The sequence below is a fragment of the Betta splendens genome, chromosome 15 (genome assembly GCF_900634795.4).
Source record: "Betta splendens chromosome 15, fBetSpl5.4, whole genome shotgun sequence".
Lineage (NCBI taxonomy): Eukaryota > Metazoa > Chordata > Actinopteri > Anabantiformes > Osphronemidae > Betta > Betta splendens.
In genome coordinates, this window is record NC_040895.2 from 11,248,620 (window position 1) to 11,271,524 (window position 22,905).

Genomic DNA, 22,905 nt, shown 5'->3' on the forward strand with positions numbered 1-22,905 from the left:
TGTCTGCGCTGCATGAGTCAGAGACGGCAAATAGACCGTGGAGATGTTGCACCATCCGGCCGAGCCGCACAAGACAGCGCACATTAATCATGTCCCGCCGGAGAGACTGCGCCCTCATCCCCGAGCAACGCGCACAATGGACACACTTGGTCGGAAAATAAAAACATCATTTTTAAGCAGGTGAGGGGTTCCTTAACTGATTGCACTGGCAGTTTGTCAGTAAGTGCCAGAATGGGTTTTAAATGGAGCCTGCAGAACACCAGCACTCGAACCTTGAGCCGTCCTATGAAATAAAACGTCTGATCCAGCCCAGAAACAGGCTTTGTTCCGTGGGAAATTAAGGTAATGGGCTTCAGAATAAATACCTGTGTTTCCCCGGCTGCTTGGGCAGACACAGACACTCTGCCCCATGGTGGCACCAGCCCAAACCTCATTTGTCTCTCATGTGAAAGCACCACTTGAAGCTCCCAAGTGTTTGGCATTGTGCACTCCAGGTATGAATAACACATCTCCTCCACTAAGTCACCAGCGCACCATTAAATCTAATTATGTTTTATTTGTGAAATTTCCTGTCGTCTTTCATGCGGCTGCCGGTGGATTTCCCATTGAAGATTTAAATGACTTAGATGACGATTTGGCAATGTAAAAGTGCAGGAGCCGCTCTAAGGTATGAGCTCTGATTATTCCCATTGTGTCGGTGAAAAGCTGCTCTTGTAGACGCTCTCTACCGTGACAAGAGAAGGTTTTTGTTGTTCTGCGTACGTGATATTGTCCGCGCTCCACTGTTTGAACCCAAGAAAACATATTATCTACGTTAGTTATTATGAGTGGCTGCCACACCTTTTGCACAGAAAAGCTGTTTATGCACTTCATTCTCACTATGACAAACTTTTAAAAACTCATTTGAATTTGTATTCCCTTCATTTATGTCGCAGGCGATCTCAGCGCTCCCACATGTTGTTGGGCAACATATAAAAAGCTTTGTGCAATTATCACGAACCCACTTTAAGGTCCCGGCTGTGTCTTTTCTTTATCTGGCGTCTTTATCTAGAAGGCCACTAAGCCCCTCAGCATCACTGCAGCCCATGTATAAATATATGTTGAGTGATGTAAACATTCCGGGTTGTGCTTTATTGATGTGACTTTCATGAACGGGTTCATGAGTTTGTACGGAGGCAGTTGTGCAGCAGAACATGTTTTTCTGCTTCCTGCCACAATCACCAGCACCAACCTCCAAAACAACGCAGCACAGCATGAATGGCAGATGCAAATAAGGTCATTAATAATGGGAACTGATCATTTCCTGTCGTCTTTCATGCGGCTGCCGGTTTCTCAGGCGGGAGGAATGCTTCGCGGGTGGAGCTCAGGTACAGAGAGCGTCGCAGGACTGGCAGTCCTCACTTAATCCACGCTTGGCTGCACTTTAAAGACAACCATCTATTGGCGGTGCATTCTCACAGTACTGCTGAATGCTAATTACAGGTGCATTTCCGATACACCTATTGTTACAAGGTCCCTGTTGATTTAAACTATATCATCTTCACATAACAGCTTCTGGCACTGAGACCGGTAATATGAAAAGATTTAAAGGTCAAACACGAACACGTCTGGGAGAGGCTGCAATACAGGAAATCAGAAGTGGTTGCGACAGCGGCTGAATGTCTTGCTTTGGGATGAAGCTGGAGCAGTGCTGTGGGCTTTACTGCTGTTAATGCATCGGCCCTCAGCAGACACAGGGCAGGACTCAGGAAGGAGGGAGGTCATGGCTAATACCTCTGTTTAAAGACACGTGTCCTTCCCTTTGACCTGATCTCTCTCTCTCTTTCTCGCTCACTTCCACACACAGGCACGGATCTGCCCACACATACATATGTTCCTGCAAATAATCCGACCCAGAGGACCCTTCAGGCTTGTACCAGAAACTATTAGCAGATAGCATCAGTGTATGTGGGAATGTAAACATTTACAGTAAAGCTATAAGACGTCGTCTCGCTCAGGGAAAGACACATCCATCAAACATCAGCGCGTTCACGTCCACTGGCTCCACGAGGAATCACACAACGCACCTCGGTGCAAACGGTTTGCACCAAATCAAAAATACTGGTTCAGCAAAAACGGTTATGAAACCTGAGGCTGAGCAGGACACACATGGAAATTGTCCCGTGGTCCAAGGGCAAGTAAGGAAATGCAGGGATCCATCCCAGGTCTGTGTTTGCAGGAGCGGGAGCTGGGGTCACGACAAGGATTAAAAAGGATAGAAAGATGAGCCCACCCAGAGGAGAAGCAAGACTTTATCTGGGAGCGTCCATTAGCAAAGGCAGAGCTGAGAGTCAGGTTGAGGAAAAGCACAACGTTAAGAGAGGAGAACATGCGTGTCAGCAAGAAATGAAAAATAAAGCCAACAAATTCAAAATATAGACATCAAAACGAACAAAATGCAGAAAAGTGGAAACATCAACATGGGCACATTTGCAGAAATGGTGTGTGTGTGTGTGTGTGTGTGTGTGTGTGTGTGTGTGTGTGTGTGTGTGTGTGTGTGTGTGTGTGTGTGTGTGTGTGTGTGTGTGTGTGTGTGTTCAGTTTTGTCCGTAGATGGACAGGAAGACATACAAGCTGCTACAGTTCCTTCCTGACTCCTCTCCATGTCTCCCACACACGTGCTCAGACAGACACACACTCCTCCACAGCCGCTCGCAGGAATCCAAATGTTTTAATTAGCGGTGATAAACAGAGACAAGGGGAGCACTGAGCAGCTCCGACACTGTGAGACGTCTCTTATCAGACGGCCGATAAAGAAACTACTCAGGCCCCACTTACGGCCTCTCCAGGCTCCCTCCTCCTCCTTCACCTCCAGGGAAGGAGACGCTCATCACTGCTGTGTCCATGAGTCAAATAGAACTACTTCCACTGTTCGTTTCCTGACTTAAAGTCCAGACTGACTCTTTTTTTTTATTGTTCTTCACGTCTTCCGGTTTCCTTGCATCCTGTCCAAACCGCATCACTAACTGAGCAGCAGGAGGAAAACATTTCACAAGGCCGCGGAGCCAGAAGTGAGATGTCCCAACCTTGAACCAAGCTGAATATGCGGAGGTCTCACACAGACACACAGTTCTTACACTGAGAAATACAATGTCAATGGGACACATCCTCCCTGAGGACCGAGGAACTCATAACAGAGTTCACAACAACTGTACAATCTTCACAAGAAACAGTTATTTTGTAGAAAAGATGATAAAATATTTTTAAATATCAACACTGATGGAAATGAAAGGCTTGGCCATAAATCACCGCTGATAATACCTGTCACTGGCGTTATTCCAGCCAAGTGTGTAATAAAAACTTTTGAATTGAATGAATGCTTGCGGTGACTACGCGGAGGGCTCACGCTTTTCACCAGACCAGTTTGCGCCGACTGCAGCTCGGAGGCATAACAGCTAAGCTTATTTGACAGGAAGGGAAGACAGCTTTCCTTTCAAGATCAAGTTCAAAGGGCAGGAGGCCTGTTCCTTCCCCCGTGTCCCTGGCTGCACCTGTGTGAGCGCACACACACACACACACACACACACACACACACACACACACACACACACACACACACACACACGCACCCACACAGCAGGAATCTTGGCCGCTGACGGACAGCCTCGCTTTCGGGGCCCCGGACGCGGAGCGGACCCCGCGTCTGCAGCCGCTCTGTGGACGGGTCTGTGAGAAGCATCCTGTGACCTCGCCTGCCTCCCAGACGGACGGGGGGGCAGAGGGGAGAGAAAGTGGCGGACACCTGCAGTCACCCGTGACAATGCAGCAGCAGTTCACCGCACGCTGCCGATGCTTCACTCCCAAAGGCCCGGGGCCTGATAAGAGCGCCTGTGTGCGTATGTGCCTCTCGCTTTGATCACTCGGTGGCAGTTTTAAATCTGAGATCTCTCCCGAGGCAAGAAACTCATTTGAAATGTATTCCCCCGTTTACAGAGACAAAACCTCACTTGCCCTTTTCTCTTTTAACTTGTATTGGATTCTTCTCCACCATTTCATTCCACTATGACTTTGACTCCTCTACAACACGTTAGCCCCTCTCTCTCCCTTTCTCCCTATTCTGGCCCATTAGCAATGGCATCTTACTATAAACACTTGGCTTTATCAAGCAGCGTTCTATTCAGTGCAAGTCTTGCATGATAGTCTTTTATTCCACGAGAAGTGAGAAGGATCCTGTTTCCATCTCACACGCAATAAACACACACATCATTCTCCATATCGTCCTCTCAAAGGCTTCAAATTACATTGAAGTGCCAGTGACCACCACAGCTGTTTTCTAGGCCTCTCCCACTGATGAATCCGCTTGTATGATCATCTTGTCTCTTTGGTGCTGGTGGGAAGAATTTCTCCTCCCCAACTTACTCTCTCAAGTGATGACAGGAGCTGTATATCCCTCCACATCCCAACTTTCCACAGCACAGCACTGGCACAGTGGGATGTTAATCTTCCTGTTATAGTAGTTGATTGACCCTCATCTGGCATTCACATTTTTCTATGGTTCATAATTCGCTCACGTCAAAGATAATGATGATTAAACGCATCACGGGCTCAAGTGAGAAAAGAGCTCATTCATCTTAACAATGGGACATAGTAGGAACACACCAGCTAAACAAAACCTGTGGGAATAAGTAGAAAGTGACGCCAAAGTCAGATTAGTGTGGAGGCCGTTTGCCCCATAACCTAACTGTACCAGATGGGATGGATGGGACTGATGGAGACCCGGAGTAATGGCTAAGAGTGACTGACCCTCGTCTCCCAGCGAAAGCAAGAAGGATTCCAGCGACAGCTCCCCTGAAGATCACAACCCGTAGGTGTCTGAGTACGTCCAAACGACGAGGGCCGAGAGCCTGCAGTCGCACCTCATCCATTAGCTACTGGGAACCGCGGAATGAATCGGACATTACGGCATCATCGCGTCTCACTCTGTAATTCATGCTGAGTGCTTCAGTCATAATTTGGATTAAACGTGGAGAGAGCAGACAGCAGAACAGGGAACAGAAGAGACGTAAATCTGTTGGGAGGGAGCGAAGGTGAGAAACTTGTGTTGAAGACCCGAGTCCTTCAGACGTGCACATTCCTAAGCTGTGTGTGTGTGTGTGTGTGTGTGTGTTAAATACACGGTACCACAGGTGGGAGCTGTAAGGGGCTTTGACCAAAGACTCCAGTTTCCAAAACATGGCTTAACAACAATACCCAAGGGAGTGTATGCATGTATTCCTATGAGCCTGCGTGGGTCAGTGGGTTCATGAGGTGCTGTACTGTATTTAATGTCAAATCACAAGTCAGTATCACAACACCTGTGTTCTAGTTTTTAGTGATATTATGTTACAGTTATGTATGCCTGTATGTGTCTTTGGAGTAAAACAGACCTGCAGAAGCAGGAAGGGTGCCACTAACAACATTAATGATGGCGGACGTCCAACATCACGCTCCGGTCAAACTGCACAGAGGAGCTGGCACGTTTCAGCGGATAGCAGACATTATTAATGCTACCGGGGCTCTAATTACACCGTCTTTATGGGATTAAACGCCTCACTAAGAGCCAAGCACAGACTGCATTCAATCACAGGAACAACTTCATCCATCACCATATGACCTTTGAACCGAAATTTACAGAGTGATCTTACCCTGACACCACTTGCCTCTACATATTACTCAGATTAGTTGGGCTTTGGATAAATATTGAGTAACGCGTGCTTACCCTCCTACTCTCTCTGTTCTTTATCTTACACAAACAGAGTGAAAATGAAATGAGCAAATGACCAGACTAAATAGTTTACTCCTGTCGTAGCGCTGAGACTGGGACCAGACAAGCCCGGTTACACTCCCACGCAGACAGACTAGCTGTCTTACAGGTCCTCCTCATTACTTATGCATGTGTAAAGGGTCATATATTAGTCATATATTCATGTACAACCTGTGTCACACAAGCTCCGTGACTGGAGACGGCCTCGCTCACACATGCTGTTTACATACAAGCAGAAACACAGAAACAGTGAGACAGACGGAGACGGTTCATTAACACTTCCTGTTTGAACAGGTGTCTGTGTGTGTGTCTGGATGAGTGTTTGTCCGATTCTGTGTGTATTCTGCATATGTGGAGGCTGGGGGACCTGTCACCACCTCACCACTCCTCACGGCGATCCATGAAAAGGCCTAACCTGCTTCTCTACCTAAAGGATGCCAGTGTTTGTCTTGAGTCTTTCACATTTTTTTCAGAAAGGACAACACGTGAACACTTTATCTCACATTATCAAGTGAGATTATCTACTTTTAAACTCACAAACATGACATAATTTACACAAAAGGTAACAAAAGAACACTTGGTGTGTATTGCATATTCAGCAGTATTTTAACTATATTAATTATTTGTATAATTGTACAATTTTGTTTGTTTGAATAATTAAAAATATTGTTTAAGAAAAACTTTAATTCAGTATATTTCTCATAATCATCTGTCTATACTCACATCTCGCACTCTGATGATTTTTCTGCTGCACCTCTGACGCAGACATGACGACTAGCCCTTAAGGAAACCTGTAGAGGCTCTGACCTCCACATGCTGTGACAGACTCAAGTCAGGTGGATACACAGGGTTTTATTTTTCCAAACTATGCTGATTTGAACATTGGGTTTCATTCATACTATAACTTTAGGGCATTTATGTTAAGTGTGCTACTCTTTAGGCCATAAACTGAAATCGAAACCTTCAGCTTTCTAGCAGTGTGTTCACAGTTTGTGTCCATAGGTTTAAATAGTTTTTAGTCTTGAGGGTCAAAGTTTAAATCTGCACCTGCATTCAAGACTAAACAATTTTACCTGCCTCAGACTCAGACATACGTTTTTGGCACTGCAGATGTGGCTTAGGTCATTTGCATTGGCTGCTTTTTGTCAAGTACGCAAATACACAAACAAGCATAACAGCATTATGCAGAATCATTTTTATGTTCTGTAATTAACACATAGTGAGGAAAGAAACCAATGGAGTTCTCCCATCATTTAGGAGCAGTGAGATGCTCCTTCTGCTCAGCTTTTATTCTGGAAATGCAACTGAGTGTTGGAAACCATCAGACATCAACTAGGAGGATCGGCAGCCTCCTTTCAAGGTCTAATCAATGCGACACACTGAACTCTGTGACAATTTAGTGACTTCATGTTGGGCCCAGCAGACTGTGGACAACCTGCGCTGCTGAGCACAGAAACTGTGGACCTCATAAGCTAAAAACAGGCTAGTCACTGCAGCGGATGCAGGCACAAGGCATTAAGGGTGAGCGTTGGGTGGACTCGAGTTGAATAAATGCAAAAGTGGGAAAAAAACTCAAAATGGGGGGACTTCACAGCGATGCATGTCTTAGCAGTAATAAGAGATTTAAAGAAATCAAATTATAACAAATAAATGAAAAAAGTGTGAATTATAGCTACCAATATATTAATTAAATTACTGCCAATTTAACAAAATAAAGATATTTCTTGTGGATATTAAGCATATTTCAAATTATACAATTAAATTACTCAAGATAAAAAATAAATGTTAATTGTTGGGTTGTCATGTTAGCAGGACCCATTAAAGTTTATACAAGGGAACAGCAAATTGACCAAAAAAAATCTTTTGATATTTTTTGGATAAAAGACTAAAAAGGTTTGTTTAACGCCAAATAGGTAGCAAAATATCTCGCCCCCGACATGACCAAATCTAGAAGGTCGTGAGCATTAGAAGTCAGTTATAACTCATTTGCAAACTTGGGCTTTGAATGGGAGAAAATGAAAATGAGGTCCTAGGGCAGAGGGACTTCTGAAATGACTGAACACTTAAAGTAACACTACTGCCCTCTGCTGACTATTTCTCCTCCAAGTCCTGTGCATTCCCTTGTTCAGAGAAACTACTTGTGGTCACTAGTAGCACTTAAAAATCTCCTGACTAATGGCTTCCATAATACTAAAGGAGAGAAATAATGTAACATAAACCATGATTTGCCGTTACTCTTCAGCTAACTGTCTATGAATAGGGCTTTCTTATTTGTCATGTCTGAAGGGGACTGGGCAGCTGAGGTGAATTCTAGCCTGTGTGTGCGTTCATTTTTCTTTCACAGGGAAAAATATCAGTAGAGGTTAAACTAAAGAGATCTCTACATCTCAGCCTTCATGTGCTGCGCTCGCTTCTGCTTGTCGTGCTGATGCTTAGTGAGGCCATACTTGAAGAACTCATACACAGACCAGCTGATTGCTGTGGAGGGCATCTGGTAGATGATCCTCCGCCTGGACTCCTCTGAAGAAGCCATGCAGGCCGCCCAGCCTGTAAACCGTCCTGAAGGCATGGGCCAGGCCTGAGATGTGTCTGTGGGCTCCTTGACCTTGGCTCTGGCCAGGGCCTTGACCAGAAGACAAGGAGCTGAGGGCCTGAGACTCCTGGGTGTTGAGCAGGGTCTTGCAGACGTCCAGAGGTGTAGTGGCAGCAGCTGCAATGGCTCCGGCCAAAGCTCCGGACAACATGTGGGATGAGGGGTTGTACTGTCTGTGGGGGTTGAGCAGCTCCTGCAGGTACTCGTAAGTCATGAAGTGGAGCGCCTGGAAGGGCACGTTCATGGTGAGCTGGGTGGTGTAGCTGCGGTAGAAGGCTGCAGGGCCTTCGGTCTTCCACACGGCACATACACAGTCCAACACGCCGCGATAGGGGGAGTTATACATCTGCATGCGCTGCTTCACAACTAGTCCATGGTAACGAGGTCAAATGGGCCAAGGGTTGAAAGTATAACATGAAAAGGAAAAAACAAATTAGTGAGGAATTATCTGCAGAGAATAGTTTGGCAATTAAACAGATACATGTAGCGAGTCATTTGTAACAGCGCTTCCCCAGACAGCTGCATCTCCAGTCAACAGCTGCACACTACAACTCTGACCAGTGCCCTTCAACTGACACACTTAGGCAGGTGGACTGCAAGCAGCTGTGAAAAGCATAGCGTGAGACCCAACATCTGAAGGTAGCTGGTGAAGATGTGGCAGCCGTAAGTTCCTTCACTTTAATTTCCACTTAGCATTTGTTCCAAGGAAGAAAATGTCTAGGGTCAAAGTCAATTGCTTTCGTGCGGAAACACAGTGACGTCGGTTGCACTCACCCTCTGCTGGGTTCATGGCTGCGTCGTGAAGCAGTGTGGCCACACACCCAGCTGCACCTGAAACAAACACACCTCGAAAATTAGTTCATATAAAACTATTTTGAAGAAAATGTTGAAAACAAAAACCATATGAACTTAAGATGCACAGAAAGAAAATGAAACACAGGTATTTAACTTGCTACAATAAACCTCTTTTGATCGTGTTGCTGTCTCTATTGCCTTGTTTGTAAAAGCTGCAGATGCAAACTGGTACAGATTAAATTCAGCAAGTTTAATCTGAATAAAAAAGACACCTACTACAAAAGACAAAGCATTGCCCATTTGAGAGAAGTGAACTAAAGCCATACGCCTTTAAAGAACAGGACCAACAGGGAAGTGAGCGGATGAAATGGGAGAAAGAGGACTTACCCAACCTCCCACTAAACTGGAAAAAAGGGAGAGAGAGTAAGGACATCAAGGCATAAGGAAACCACATTCAGATTACTAAGATTATTAAACTGTTGGTTTGTAGACAAAGTAAATGATTTTAATTTAAAAAAAAAAAAGCTCTGTAACTACTGTTGAAAGAAATGACGTGACGGCCTTCCAGAGGGCTTTATCACTATCAGGCCATGTCAGTATCACACTCAACAAGGATTAGGCTGAGTCAGCACCTTCGTAGAGCGGGTCAACCCTACGTATTCACCCATTTTCTAACCTCAACGTAGCCATACAACGTTACGTGTGTTTAAGTATGTTTTTGTGGTACCATTAGCCAAATGGCTGTTAGCCCCTGGGTGAATGACATCGCTCAGAGTCTTTTTGAGTTTCTCGTAGCAGGCAAAGTACAGGGCATGGGCAGGTCCCGCCCCAACTGCTGTGGCATTGAGCCCCCTCATTGGCCGCCACACTCCCTCTGTGACTACAATACGGCGAAGGGCATCCATCACGTTCCTGTAGCGGGCCGCGGGGTCGGGCTGGAGGCTCTGCATGCGAGTCTGCACAAAGACAAAATGTGGGATTTAGCCAAGTTCACGTCAAGCTCCACTACCCACCCAAAAAACATGGCTCTTATCATACATTTATTGATGTCCATTATTTGTTTGCTTTGTCACACGTCTGCCCATTGTATCCAAGCAGAGCACAGAAATTAAAAGAGGTCCTGACTAGAGTGCAGTGTGAATGAAGGCTAAAAAAAAGGAAGTGGTGTGTGCGGTGTACGTGCTTAATTGAATTGAAGGAAATGTGGAGTTACAAGCTCCAAGGTCACAAAGGGTATGTCCCTGACATCCTGTAAGCTGTTTTTAACACCGACCTTTATCCACGTCGGTCTCTCTTTCTCTTAACACACATGTACACTGAGGTAGATGACAGGTTAAATAAACAAGGGGTCAATGTAACAGTCATCAGTTACTACGTGTTTAAAGGAGGCTGCCTAGAACTGTATCAGGTAAGTGTGTGTGTGTCTCTCTGGGGAGAGCTATGACATAATCCTTGAATACCAAACTTCCAGAAGAACGTTCTCCCTGCTGTGTTTCTGCATGTTGTGCACTAGAAAGGTTCAACAAGGACTCAACTCACTCAGTTCTATAGCTGTGGAATGCAGGCAAAGTGCATTGCTACATATGTACAAAAATGTGTCAAGCTTTAAATCCAGTGTTAATATTGTCTGCTCACTGTAAAATACATGTTCCACTCATGGACACTGAAGACTAGCAAACCTACAAATGCAGTATGTTGCTTAAATCCACATCTAATTCCCATCTAATTTAAGGTGCATTACAGACTTATTCTGAACTATAATTATACCTGAAAACTCCGCTAAGAAGCTTGTTTGCAAACGTTTAACAAGGCCTATCTCTGTACATATTTGACTTGTGTATTTGGAGTAGATTACATTTTGCTTTACATGGCTTTTTTGCTAGTTAGTGGACTCCATATGTAGCCCCTCTGCACACGATGAAGGTGCTGTAAACACTAATCTGTCCTGGTGCAGAGCTGCAGCACAACACACATGTGAACAGTGTTTTTAGTATGACATATATATGTATGTGGATGTAGTCAGTTCCACCATCTCTGTGGTCATCTGTTACACAATGAGCAGCTACCGCTGGCTGACCTCTGTGAACAGAATGAAACTAATAGAGATAACAAACACATGACAGGGGCTGTAACAGTGAATCTGTGTGATTCACATGTGATTAAGAGCTCTGCGATCAGTGTGGGTGTGTGCAGCAGGAGGCCTGTTGCTCAATGGAACTAGTGTGGGGTAAAAAGGGGCAGATGCTGCCCTGAGGACAAACGACCAGAGTGTTGTTGTAGCAAACTGGATGCAAGTTGCTGAATCACACTTAAACAGATCTGTGGAGTCGTTGAGCAGCTTAAAACCACACTGACTTCCTCGTGGCGTTACTTTAATTACTTAACTTAAACCGCTTCCTCTCACAGCTTCAAGTGTGCACATTACTTAACTTACGTAACCTTAAATCCGTTGATGCTTTGACAGAGATTAGTTTAATTATGTCCAGCAGTTTTGCGCAAGGACCCTAAAGTGGCTCGTGTCCGACCCACGTTCCAGTTAACGTCGTTTAGGGAAGTTCTAATGTCGTGCTAAGCAGCTAGCTTGCGCGTGAAACGCTGGCAGAGCCGACTGACCTTGTCCCCATAGCAGTCAGCGCTGCAGCGTGTTTATGTTAGCATGCGAGCTAAGCTATGCTAATGAGCGGCATGGCAAGAACCGCATCTCCGAAAAAACGACAACAACAGAGAGCCCGGGTCGTGAAAGCACCGAGCGGGTCAGCTAGCCGGTCCCTCGGCCGTGCTACCTTCACACAGTCGATGGGGAACATGAGGCAGTGCTCCATGATCCCAGCCACGGCTCCGGCCAACATGTGGGTGCTAGTGGAGGCTCCCTGAGGCAGCCCCTCATAGTCTGGTTCAGAGTCATCAGTGTCTGCATCTTGTGGACTGCAAATCAAATCAACCGTCTGTAGTTCAGGCTCGATTCCGATCCGAGGTGTCAGACTCCCAGCGATACTTTTCGAAACTCCCCAAAACCTGCCCCGCATCCAGCGAACTTCTGCACCGGCAGAGGCACCAGCTACCCCGGGATCATTGCCTGCATTCTCCGCTGTCATCCGACGCCTCCTTACAAATCCATCTGCTTCCATGAGAAACCAGCTAATATGTTAAATGTTAGGGGAGGCCGGCGCAACGTCTTGTGGGTGATTTCAGTCCCAAAGTTTTACATTCCCCTGGGGTCGTTTTGTTTTCACAGCTCCTCGCCTCCTCCCGTGCGCCCTCGCTGCCTCGACACTTCCCTGCCTGAGCCAAGCAGCGGAGGCCGAGGCGGATAAACGCCCACCGAGCGCCACCGCAGGCCGCGATAAGGAAGTGGCGTCTGATTGGTCCACAGAGCCAAGTCCTCCCCACTCTATTGGCTAAGACGCGTGTCCATCATACTTGCATTTTGGCGAAGACTTCAAATGTTGTCATGTGGCACTGATGGGAGAGCGCCTGGAAAAAAATTAAACAAATTAATTACCCATGACGATCTTTTTTAATTTGTTGTGGATTATTTACAAATTATGCATTGCTGAAGTCCGATGCATAGTATTTCTACTGATATGCTTTGAGATGATATTGTTGTTCTAATAACAAACATGACTTATTAGGAATGTTTGACCTTTTGCTTTCCGTACTTTAACAAGCACATGACTCATTAAGTAAAAGACCATCTGTTTGCAAGTGAGAATGTTTGTATCATAATAAACATAATTTAGTTTGTGTCATTCAATGAATTTTGAATTTTTTTAGTTTTGTTGGGGTGTTTTTCCCCACAGTAGATATACGAAGACTAAAAATAAATAAATGATTCAACACCTTTTAAAGGGCTTCAGTGAGACATTAGTTTTCTGACAGTAATTATGAATGTTGAGGGCCATCTTCACCAGTGAACCTCAGTTTGTATGAAAGTATCCCTTTTGTCTTCAGAAAATGAAGGTAATTGTGTTACAACATAATTGAATTCTCTCCTCTATTGCCTGGGAGAGCCTTGAAGGGCTGCAGTGTTGAATTTCTGCCGACGAAGGGGAATGAAGTGTTAATTTCTGCTTACAAGAACAAATTTTCCTGCTTCTGATCTAGTTATGGTTGATTGGCTGTTGTCTGCGGACGTTCCTTAAAGGAAAACCAAGCAGACAGCATCCAACGATCATTTCTCTTTCCTGAAACTAATGCTACTCTAAAGCACCAAGGGAAGGGCCTGGTACGGCTAGCGGGAAACTCTAGATCACCATAACACCTCATTTCATTCCCTCTAAATAAGAGAGTGCATAATCTATACATGCCTCAGGAATTATTTTACACTGTCTAAGCAAAACATAGTAAAAAATCCACATTATATAGACACGATGAGAAGATAATTTGTTTAGGTTGTGCTGTGTTTGGTAGTTTTTGTACAATTTAATACCCTCCTTTGCTTAGATGACAGGAGGCAGTTTCTTTCCCTGCTGTTTTACTCCCTGCACGGATGCTTAGGTGCATGATCTATGGCCTCTTATCTTATTAATATATGATAAGTGAACCAAGGCATATATGGCATCTTCAACAGAAGCACTAAGGAATCCTTTTGTGTGAAGAGCTCATCTTATGACTCTTGAAGATGGACCCTTACTGTGAGATGACGCATGTCCAAACGCTATACAAAACTACTAAACTGCCTGTTTTGATTTTAGAATGTGTTTTGGTATTGTATCATTATTACATGCATATTATGTGGGCATCATTTCATGATATTTGGTTAATATCTTGGGCTTTTGTCAATATTTGCATTTTAGGTACAACATGAATGCAGTATGTAGTACAGTATAGCTGGCTTTATTGGAACAACAGTGGCACCAAATGTCCAACTGTATAATGACAAGTACGACGAAAAATTCTGTTTCAAAAAAGCAAATCAAAAACGATCACCAAACACGAATGGCTAAAAGTAGTAACATTTTGACAACTTTGCTGAAATACAGTCTACATTGAATCCTTTGTCTTATTTTTCTGCGTGAGTGTGTATCTCGAACTTTGCCCCACGCCAGTGTAGTGGTCGTTGTCTTACATTTAACACCCGGATCTACGTTACGTGAAGAGGAAAGGGGGGGGGGGGATTCCACCATCAAGCTCCAGGCATGGCTGCAGCCGTATGGACCGGACGAGGACGCAGGTCCGCGGCTGTCGTGAACACGGTGATCCGGTCTAGATCTGGATCCAGCGGGACAGCTTTAAAATCCCAGTACGATGCGCTGGTCATCGGCGGAGGTGAGATCCGTGAACCGCTGGACGACGCGCAGAACGAGGAGCAGCGAGCTCGGAGCCTGCGCGCCAAAGTCTGCAACTTGCAATAATGTAGTCAAGTTTGCAGCAGTTTGCAAAGACTCAGCGAGTTTCTCACGTTGATATTTGACGGACACTTTGAACTTGACGGTGAAAATTCCTAAAAAGCAGCTTGTACAACAGTTTGTTAAACAGCAAAGCTGTGTTAAAACCTAATGTTGAAATAAAGCCCGAATGTAAAACTGATTTTACTCTTATTTGCAGGACACAATGGACTGGTGGCGGTAAAGTCTGTCAATATATGATACATAATAGGTAATATATTCTGTGATAGATGAACAAGAGGGTAAAGGCCGAGTGTGTGTGTGCGTGCGTGTGTGTGCGTGTGTGTGTGTAGGCTGCCTATCTCCAGAAGGGAGGCCTGAAGACAGCAGTGCTGGAGCGCAGATATGTGCTGGGAGGAGCAGCTGTTTCCGAGGAGATCATTCCTGGTAGGATGAGTGAAAAATGACAAACAAGCAGCAGGATCACTGTGTTCTGCAACTTTGTTGCAACAACCATTCAGTGGCGCTGTATCTGTAAAGTGCAATGGTTATTGTATGTGATTTATGCTATGGTCCTGTGAAAGTAATAATCCTCATGTACCCAGGCTTCCGGTTCTCCAGATGTTCCTATTTGCTCAGTTTGTTACGACCCCACATATACAAAGACTTAGAGCTCAAGGTAAACTCTGCCTTTACCTACCTGGGATTACCATTGTTGTACCTTGTTTACAGAAACCCCTTGTTTTCATGTTGTTTTATCATTTACACTCAGAAACATGGGCTGAGGGTGTATTTGAGAGACCCCCATGCGTTCACCCCCATGCTGGAGGAAGGGGTGCGCGGTGCTCCACCAAGGTCTCTCACCTTGGGCTCTGATTTGGCCATGAACCAGAGGGAGATAAGCAAGTTCTCACACAAGGATGCTAAGGTTATTCAGTTTTTTTGTGTGTGTTTGTTTCAGAAGGTATGATACCTGCATGCTTGACAGCATTGTGTGTGTCTCTGTATTTTATACTGCAGCCCATTGTCACACAATGATGAAGTCCATCGCTGCCTGACTTTTTCTTTATTTCCACACCAGTATAAAATTATTGCAGTCCTACATATCCACACTCCCCCTTATGTTCTTTGACGTGTACCCAGGCTTTCCCAGCTTATGTTGCACACCTTGAGAAGCTAGCAGAAGCTATTCACCCTCTCTTGGATGCTCCTCCTGTAAACATTCCAGGTGTTACCACTGGCTCACTGAGGAGGAGACTGGCTGCAGCTAAAACACTGATGCCTATTGTCAAATGTGGTGTGTTGGTGGACGCGGTGCTTTAATATTCTAAATGTCCGAAAGCAAACAAAACAAATTATTTACTTTGCATTAAGTTGTTGTATTTGGACCAAAAGTGTATGAAATGTTTTTCAGGTTTGAAATTGGGAAAAAAACATTCCAGACTTTTATGAGATTATCACTGCACCAATAATGAAGGTTGGTTATAGCAGAGACATGGTTTGATAACATTAGCAGTTTTATGCCGAGTACATAATGACTGATTCTTTGTAGATCCTCAATCAGTGGTTTGAGTCTGAACCACTCAAAGCAACACTGGCAACTGATGCTGTGATCGGTGCTATGACCAGTCCAAATAACCCTGGCAGTGGGTAAGACACATTATAGAGCACACAAACACTCGCAAGGTTTTTAACTGCCCTGAACACTGATCTGACATTCTTGTCTCACAGTTATGTGCTCCTACATCATGTAATGGGAGAGCTGGAAAATGAGAAAGGAGCTTGGGGTTATGTAGAGGGAGGCATGGGGAGGAGTGTCTCAGGCTATTGCCAGAGCAGCTCGATCCTATGGTGTAGACATTTTCACTGAGAAGGTGATGTGGTTTTCACAAATTATATGATGCATTTTATTATTCCACAATTCATATTCCAACTATTCTGCACATGTATCCTTGGCAGGATGTAAAACAAGTCCTGGTGGATTCAGATAGAGTGGCTAAAGGAGTGGTGCTGAATGATGGCACAGAGATCCACAGTAGAGTTGTTTTATCAAATGCTACACCACACGTCACATACAAGCACCTTGTGCCCCAGGTGAGATGGGTCTATGTTCAGTACATCACATGTAGTCAAGTCACAGGGCAATTTTATCTTATCTTCCTGTTTCTTTGCAGGCTGCCCTTTCCCCAGAGTTCATCAGAGCCACAGATCAGATAGACTACACCTCACCAGTTACAAAGCTCAACGGTAGCTCCATTCTGTTTCTGTCATGTTACTTGACATGACTTGACATTAACAAGGATTTTCAAGCTCCATCACTGATCACTCCAAATACTACAAATGACAAAGTACAGGGAACTTTTTACTTTTCTTTAAAGCTAAGCTAAGTACACATTTAGCTTTCCAAAAAGTATGAATTTGTATAAAAGCGATACCTGTTTTTACAGTGGCCGTGGACAAGCTACCAAACTTCCTAGCTTCTCCCACACCAGACAATAAAGCAGGACCCCACCATCAGTGCTCCATTCATCTCAACTGTGAAAGTGTAGAATTCCTGGAGGCTGCATACAAAGAGGCCATGAATGGACGCCCATCTGTGAGGTACAAACATTTTCTTCCTGATACAAGATGCAACAAGTAGCATTCAGTAAAAAGATTCATTAGCTTACAGGCAAACTAGAACATGACATAAATAATGAAACCACATGCTCTTTACATCACTATAGACCTTGAAATAAAACACTGAGACTGTCATTGATCACCTTTCACTTGCCACCATTTCATCATGATCCTGCATTCTGGTAGACCTATGTTGGAGATGACCATCCCTTCTGTTTTGGACCCTACTCTGGCTCCACCTGGCTGCCACGTGGTGTCGTTGTTCACCCAGTTCACTCCCTACCACATAGAGGGCAGGGAATGGACTGAGCAGGACCGGGAGGCCTTTGCTGACACTGGTGAGACACAAGACAATCCAGTACCTGAGTTGGACGTGTTGTGATGGATGAGAACATGTGTTTTTAATACTCAGGGGCACAACTTTTAACATGCTTTAGTTTTTAAGACATTTGTACGGCCTTTTTCCTTATTAAAAATATCATAGTGTGTCAAAGTTAAAAAACAAGATCTCATTTTAAAACTTTAAAAACTTAAAAACAAATATTTCTATCAATGTTTACTTTTAAATTGGTGATATTGTACCAACTGTTGTCTCTTTAGTTTTTGACTGGGTGGAGCAATATGCACCTGGGTTTAAAAACTCAGTTGTAGGAAGGGATATTCTGGTTCCACCTGACCTGGAGAGGATCTTTGGGCTCACTGGAGGGGTATGCACACTGTGCTCACTGTAAAGATCAGCAGCAATTTGAATGTTCACTTGAACTGTTCATTGGACGAGGAAGTAGTTTTGATGTTCAGTCACTCACCATTGACTAGATATACCTGTTGTATAAACAGGTATACATGTTTATACACTGTTTACTGCAAACTAGACTCTGAATTCAAATTTGAGTGTAATGTCAATTGTATTTCCTTTAGGTTATTTAGATTTGTTTTTTATTTCTCAGTAACATAATCATATCATAATCATATTGCGATTGGTATTACAGAATATCTTTCATGGATCAATGTCACTGGACCAGCTCTATTTGGCAAGACCTTTACCCTGTCTGTCAGACTACCGCTCACCAGTTTAAAGGGGCTATATCTGTGGTGGAAGTGGCTCTCATCCAGGTTTGCTTTTAAATGCTCAACACTCATATCAATACTAAATTCAAATAAGGCAAGGATATATGTCATATAGATGTGGGACTGTCCTTGACTTTGGCTATCAGAGCCACAGTTAGAAGAACACACTTCATGAATGTTTACATTGCCCTACATCTCTATGTGATGTGTCTTTAGGTGGTGGAGTTATGGGTTCCCCTGGCTGGAACGCTGCACTTGCTGTCATGGGCTGACCTGAAACGTCGCTAACCAACAAACGCCATCAGCCTGTGAACAACTCAGCACTAATCAAGACATCTGAGCTGGTGGAAAAAATCACTATTACCAATACAAACATTAAATTGCATGTTTAGAATAAGTGATTGCTTATACAATTAAAACAAATACAACTCAAAGCAACACACAAAGTAACTGTGTATGAATAAATTTAAGTACGTGTTTCATTTTCATAAATTTGACCTTACTTCTGTTGTTGTGGTTTTGTAATGTTCATTTTACAGAAATGGTACATCTCAGAACTTTTTTCGTGTTTCGTGGATGATGAACATATTACATGTCAATTACAAATCAACATATGTTACTGTTTTAGGGACAAAAAGTGGACCCTTGAGCTAAGAACTTTCTTAAAGCCTATCAAACTATTACAGCAGCGCTTCTAATATATAACAAGCAAACTACATACAAGTAGTATGGGCAGTATAATTATTGCCACACAATATGTGTAAGTGTTGTGAAACTTATTATTATGTTATTGCGTAGTTACAATTATATTAATTGCAATAAGTCAAAGGAGACATAAACGTTATCTTTTATTAAGACTTAATCAACTGTCTACGTCATCTTAATAGCTCCATAAGCTATAACGGTGTACTGCTCCTTTAGACGTCGTCCAGGGTGGAGGCCGACGCAGGCGTTGACGCTCAGGACGTGGAATAAACCACCAAAGATTCCCGCAGATTCGATAACGATTGTCCCGGTGTTGCTAACAGCGTTCGAGACAACCTTAACATTTGCCTAACGTTATTTGTGGGCCAGTCGGGGACGATAATGCTGAATGGGTTGCGCTCATGAAATTCACCCGAGAATATACGCTGGCTTTTGGGATTCGGGAGCGGTAAGAATCGTCCCACTTTTCAAAACTTTCTGAACTCCTCGTCAACTTACAGGGATCCCAGAAACATGCATAAGGTCGGCCGAAAACGACGCCGCGTTCGTTTGTCGGACACTTGGTCGCCGAGGCGGCGGGTTCGTGCCGGTATTTCATTGTTGTTCTAAGTGCGGAGCTCAAATCGCGTTTCTGGGTGAAACAATGAAAGTTCCTCTCTGGCTAGTTACACCCTCGCTTGCACCATTTCCAAGTCTGCGCACTTGGTGCCAGTAAGTGGGTTTTATTAGGCTGCCACAACTGAACCATTCAAGATGTTTACGTAAACATGTAAGTAAAAAGCGACTATTTTACGTAAGCAGTTAATAGTGGCACGCACAAAAAGAGAAACAATAGACGTTGGAGGTTTATTGTCAGCCCATGTTAAAACTTCTATGATACAAACAACAAACAAAGGCCCTAAAGACACAACCTATATATTATAGTAACATTATTAACTTATGTTGCCCTCAGTGTCCAATGTTCCCTCAGGTTGTTTGTTCCGCTTGTAGGTACGCCATGTGGTCGTTTCCTAGTAGTACACGCTGTAATGCAGAGGTTACCCCAGATAAAACCACATCAAGAGGTGGCGTCTGTGATCCTAGAAAATCTCTTTCAAGTACTATTTCAAGGTTGTCATGTTTATCTGAGTCAGATTTAGCTCACACCAGCGAACGTGCCGACTATTTCTTTCGTTTTGTGGCTCATGCAAATCTCCCGTGTCATTTAAAATTTGCTGAGCTTTACACTGGGAGAGTTGATGATCTACTTTTATAATTTGTATGTAAATACTATAGCATGTTCCATAACACTGAGCTGATGTGTAACTTCAGTGGCTGCTTAATAATAAAGTCATACTTACTCTTGCCGTGAGGCCGATTTTCCTGGTTAAACTTCCAGTCCATGATGATACACTGTTATTTGCATTCTGTGGAAGAAGCTCACCTTTCAACCCAATGCTAATTTGGGCAGTCTCCTTGAAAAGAGGGCAAACAGAGACACTTTTGTTGCGTTTGTTCACAGATCATGGATCATTTGTTTGTTAGGAGGAAATTCCATTATAGTACAACGGTAACAAAAAGGCACATTAAAAAGTAGGATTCCAACATGAACTGAAACATCTTTTTGCATGTATCGTTGGAGACACTGACTCAACTTGATGGTTGATTAGGGGTTGTCTTTACCAAATAATTACATTAATGTGAAACACATCACACACATTAACACCGTTGCTTACTGAGTGTTTATGAGTGCTGCCTAAATGTTTACCTGGGCCTGGTAAACTGGAAAATATACATACATAGAGAGAAGAAGGAGGAAGTGCAGGTGGTGGCTCATCATTCCACAAGCTATAGAGTCAGCGGTACACTCAGCTAGCACACAGCAGTGAAGGGGGGTTGCATAAATTGCAATGGAATGACTTCAAGTCATGTTATAAAATGTCTTTTATAGGTTTAGTTTGTACAGTGTCACTAATCTCTGGCAAGCAAAACAGATATGTACATACATAAATGCCTACATGTTATAGTTCTTTGCTTCCTACTGTTTGTTTGGACCTAAGACAACTACAGGCATCTAGCTAATCTGATCTATGCTCAGTTGTGTTGTATGTAGTGAATGTGGCAGTGGGAGAAGTGAAGGAAAAATATCTTTTGCCATGTTTGTTTCTGTGTTGAGTCTTTGTTCTTTTAAGAAAGCATTACGTCATGTTTCAGTCTCCCCCCCAGTGTTAATTAGATGCAGATGTATTTAATTTTTGTAATCCATTACATTAGGTTGAGTTCAGTGTGAAAGATAAAGAAAAAAACATGTTTTTTAAAACTATAATAGGGATTCTAATCTAGTACTGCATTGGCATCTGAACATACATATACATGTAGAGTAATAGCTGTGCGAACTTTCATATTTTCATATTCATATTTCACTTTCATATTCTTAACTATTTGGTGTATTCCGACTGATGACATCTGTTTTTTTTCAGCAATGAAAAGTTAAATGCATTGATGTACTGTGTATTTTCCAGCGGCCCCCCCCAGTCCAGCAGGAGGAAGAGCAAATGGACTATGGTGCTGCAACCCCTGACCACAGTAATGATGCCACTTTGCTACAGGTAAACACAAGGTGTCAGGTTGACAGAATATCGTAAAGGTTGCTGGGTTAAACGTGCACAGTGCAGTTTTTGACCCTGTGTGTACGTGTGGTCTAGCATGACATAAATGGAGAGGAGGATTTGAACGAACAGGAGAGGGTCAAACAGAGGGCAGAGCGACGTAAGGCCAAAAAAAAGGTAAGCACAGAAATATACTCCTTTTTAAAAAAGGTTTGGTTGCACTCTGTAATTTTCGGCTGTTGCATCTGTTTCAGCGTCGGCGAAAACGTAAGAAACAGGAGCAGGTTAGCCAAAACGAGAATCCAGAGCAGGTAACGATCAAATCTTATTTATATGAAGGCACTTGGTATCGACCTCTGAAGCTGGACATTTCCATGTGACTGAATATTAGGATGATGAGGACGAGGATGCAGGTGCGGAGTCTGAACTGGAGGGGAGCGCATCAGAATTTGAAGTGGTCGCTGAAGTGGAGGTTGAAAAGGAGGAGACAAAGTCAGCTTCCTCAAACAAAAACATGGACACTCCAGTAATGGCCTCCTCGGGAATCAGAGGCCATCAGAAGGGCCAAGCTAAATCCACTGAAGAGGTAGGGGGTAACGAAAATCTCCACAAAGAGAGAGAAAAGGACAGGCTGAAATTTTTTAAAAATCTCCTTATTCCTCATTTACTATTGTTAAAAACTAGACTGCAACTACTGTTTCTATCCTCTGGAGGAAACATAGCCTCTTTATTTGAGTTCCTGCCTCATAAATATAAGCCTTACGTGGCACTAGACTGAACACCAACATCTTACTCTTTGTGTCTCACAGGAACCAGAGTGGGATGTAAGCAGTGCCTTTGTTGCTAATGCTGCTAGCCATATAAAACCCAAAGGGTCGAGGTGCAAATCCAAAGAAAACAAGGAGAACGAGGCGAAGAGAGAGGTGACTAATGTATAATGTATTTGATTTTCTAGTGTCAGTAATGTGTTCTCGCCCACTCAAATGCCTCCAAATATAGACCAAGTCTAGACTGATGTGCAAAAACTCTTAAAGTCAGCATTACAATGCAATAGTACAAAAAGTGAAGCAGTCTGAATGCTTTCTAAAGACAATGTATGAGTATGCTGTAAATTCTGTATGTGTGGCTGGCTAAAAGTTGTTTTTACCTTTTATTTTAATGCAACTGTGCTGTATTTAAAACAACAGCATTTCACTTGCCTGAATCACTGCAGGGAAGACTGAAATCAGAAAATTATCAAGGTTCTGTTCCTCACACTTGATCATGGCTCCAGCCTCTAGCAGTATTTTTGACCAAAAGAACATTTTTCTTACAGACAAATGGAACTGACACCACAACAAAGAAAAGCACATCGCTGACAGGTAAGGAATGATTCCCACATAGCACACTCTTTCCATTAGGTTATTTGTTGAATCAGTAACAAAGGTT

General features: G+C 43.6%; 3 protein-coding genes across 3 annotated transcripts; 2 read left to right on the plus strand and 1 right to left on the minus strand.

Moving 5' to 3' along the window:
- Positions 1–7,031: 7,031 nt before the first annotated feature.
- Positions 7,032–12,486, minus strand: slc25a28 (solute carrier family 25 member 28). The gene is given in 5 exon segments (XM_029127156.3): positions 7,032–8,288; positions 8,290–8,741; positions 9,150–9,206; positions 9,898–10,126; positions 11,954–12,486. Coding segments are annotated over 5 exon segments (1,209 nt in total). The 5' UTR covers positions 12,299–12,486; the 3' UTR covers positions 7,032–8,162.
- A 1,807-nt stretch (positions 12,487–14,293) lies between these two features.
- On the plus strand, positions 14,294–18,456 carry LOC114841876 (pyridine nucleotide-disulfide oxidoreductase domain-containing protein 2-like). Its single transcript, XM_055502548.1, is given in 18 exon segments — positions 14,294–14,438; positions 14,718–14,737; positions 14,851–14,944; positions 15,103–15,176; positions 15,270–15,425; positions 15,641–15,794; positions 15,912–15,925; positions 15,927–15,974; positions 16,050–16,147; positions 16,229–16,304; positions 16,306–16,371; positions 16,457–16,591; positions 16,672–16,744; positions 16,945–17,098; positions 17,303–17,454; positions 17,717–17,823; positions 18,106–18,229; positions 18,401–18,456. Coding segments are annotated over 18 exon segments (1,731 nt in total). The 5' UTR covers positions 14,294–14,308.
- Positions 18,457–21,394: 2,938 nt separating this feature from the next.
- Positions 21,395–22,849, plus strand: LOC114841877 (uncharacterized protein DDB_G0283697-like). The gene is made up of 6 exons (XM_029127071.3): positions 21,395–21,477; positions 21,574–21,654; positions 21,732–21,788; positions 21,869–22,063; positions 22,287–22,400; positions 22,793–22,849. The coding sequence occupies exons 1-6, from the start codon at positions 21,424–21,426 to the stop codon at positions 22,847–22,849; spliced, it is 558 nt and encodes a 185-aa protein (XP_028982904.1). The 5' UTR covers positions 21,395–21,423.
- Positions 22,850–22,905: the final 56 nt, after the last annotated feature.

Bases quoted from the DNA above. Each gene is read 5' to 3' on its own strand.
- LOC114841877 (XM_029127071.3), top strand. From the start codon at position 21,424: ATGGACTATGGTGCTGCAACCCCTGACCACAGTAATGATGCCACTTTG. The intron at 21,478-21,573 runs GTAAACACAAGG...CGTGTGGTCTAG, and splicing joins ATGATGCCACTTTGCTACAG to CATGACATAAATGGAGAGGA. The intron at 21,655-21,731 runs GTAAGCACAGAA...CATCTGTTTCAG, and splicing joins GACGTAAGGCCAAAAAAAAG to CGTCGGCGAAAACGTAAGAA.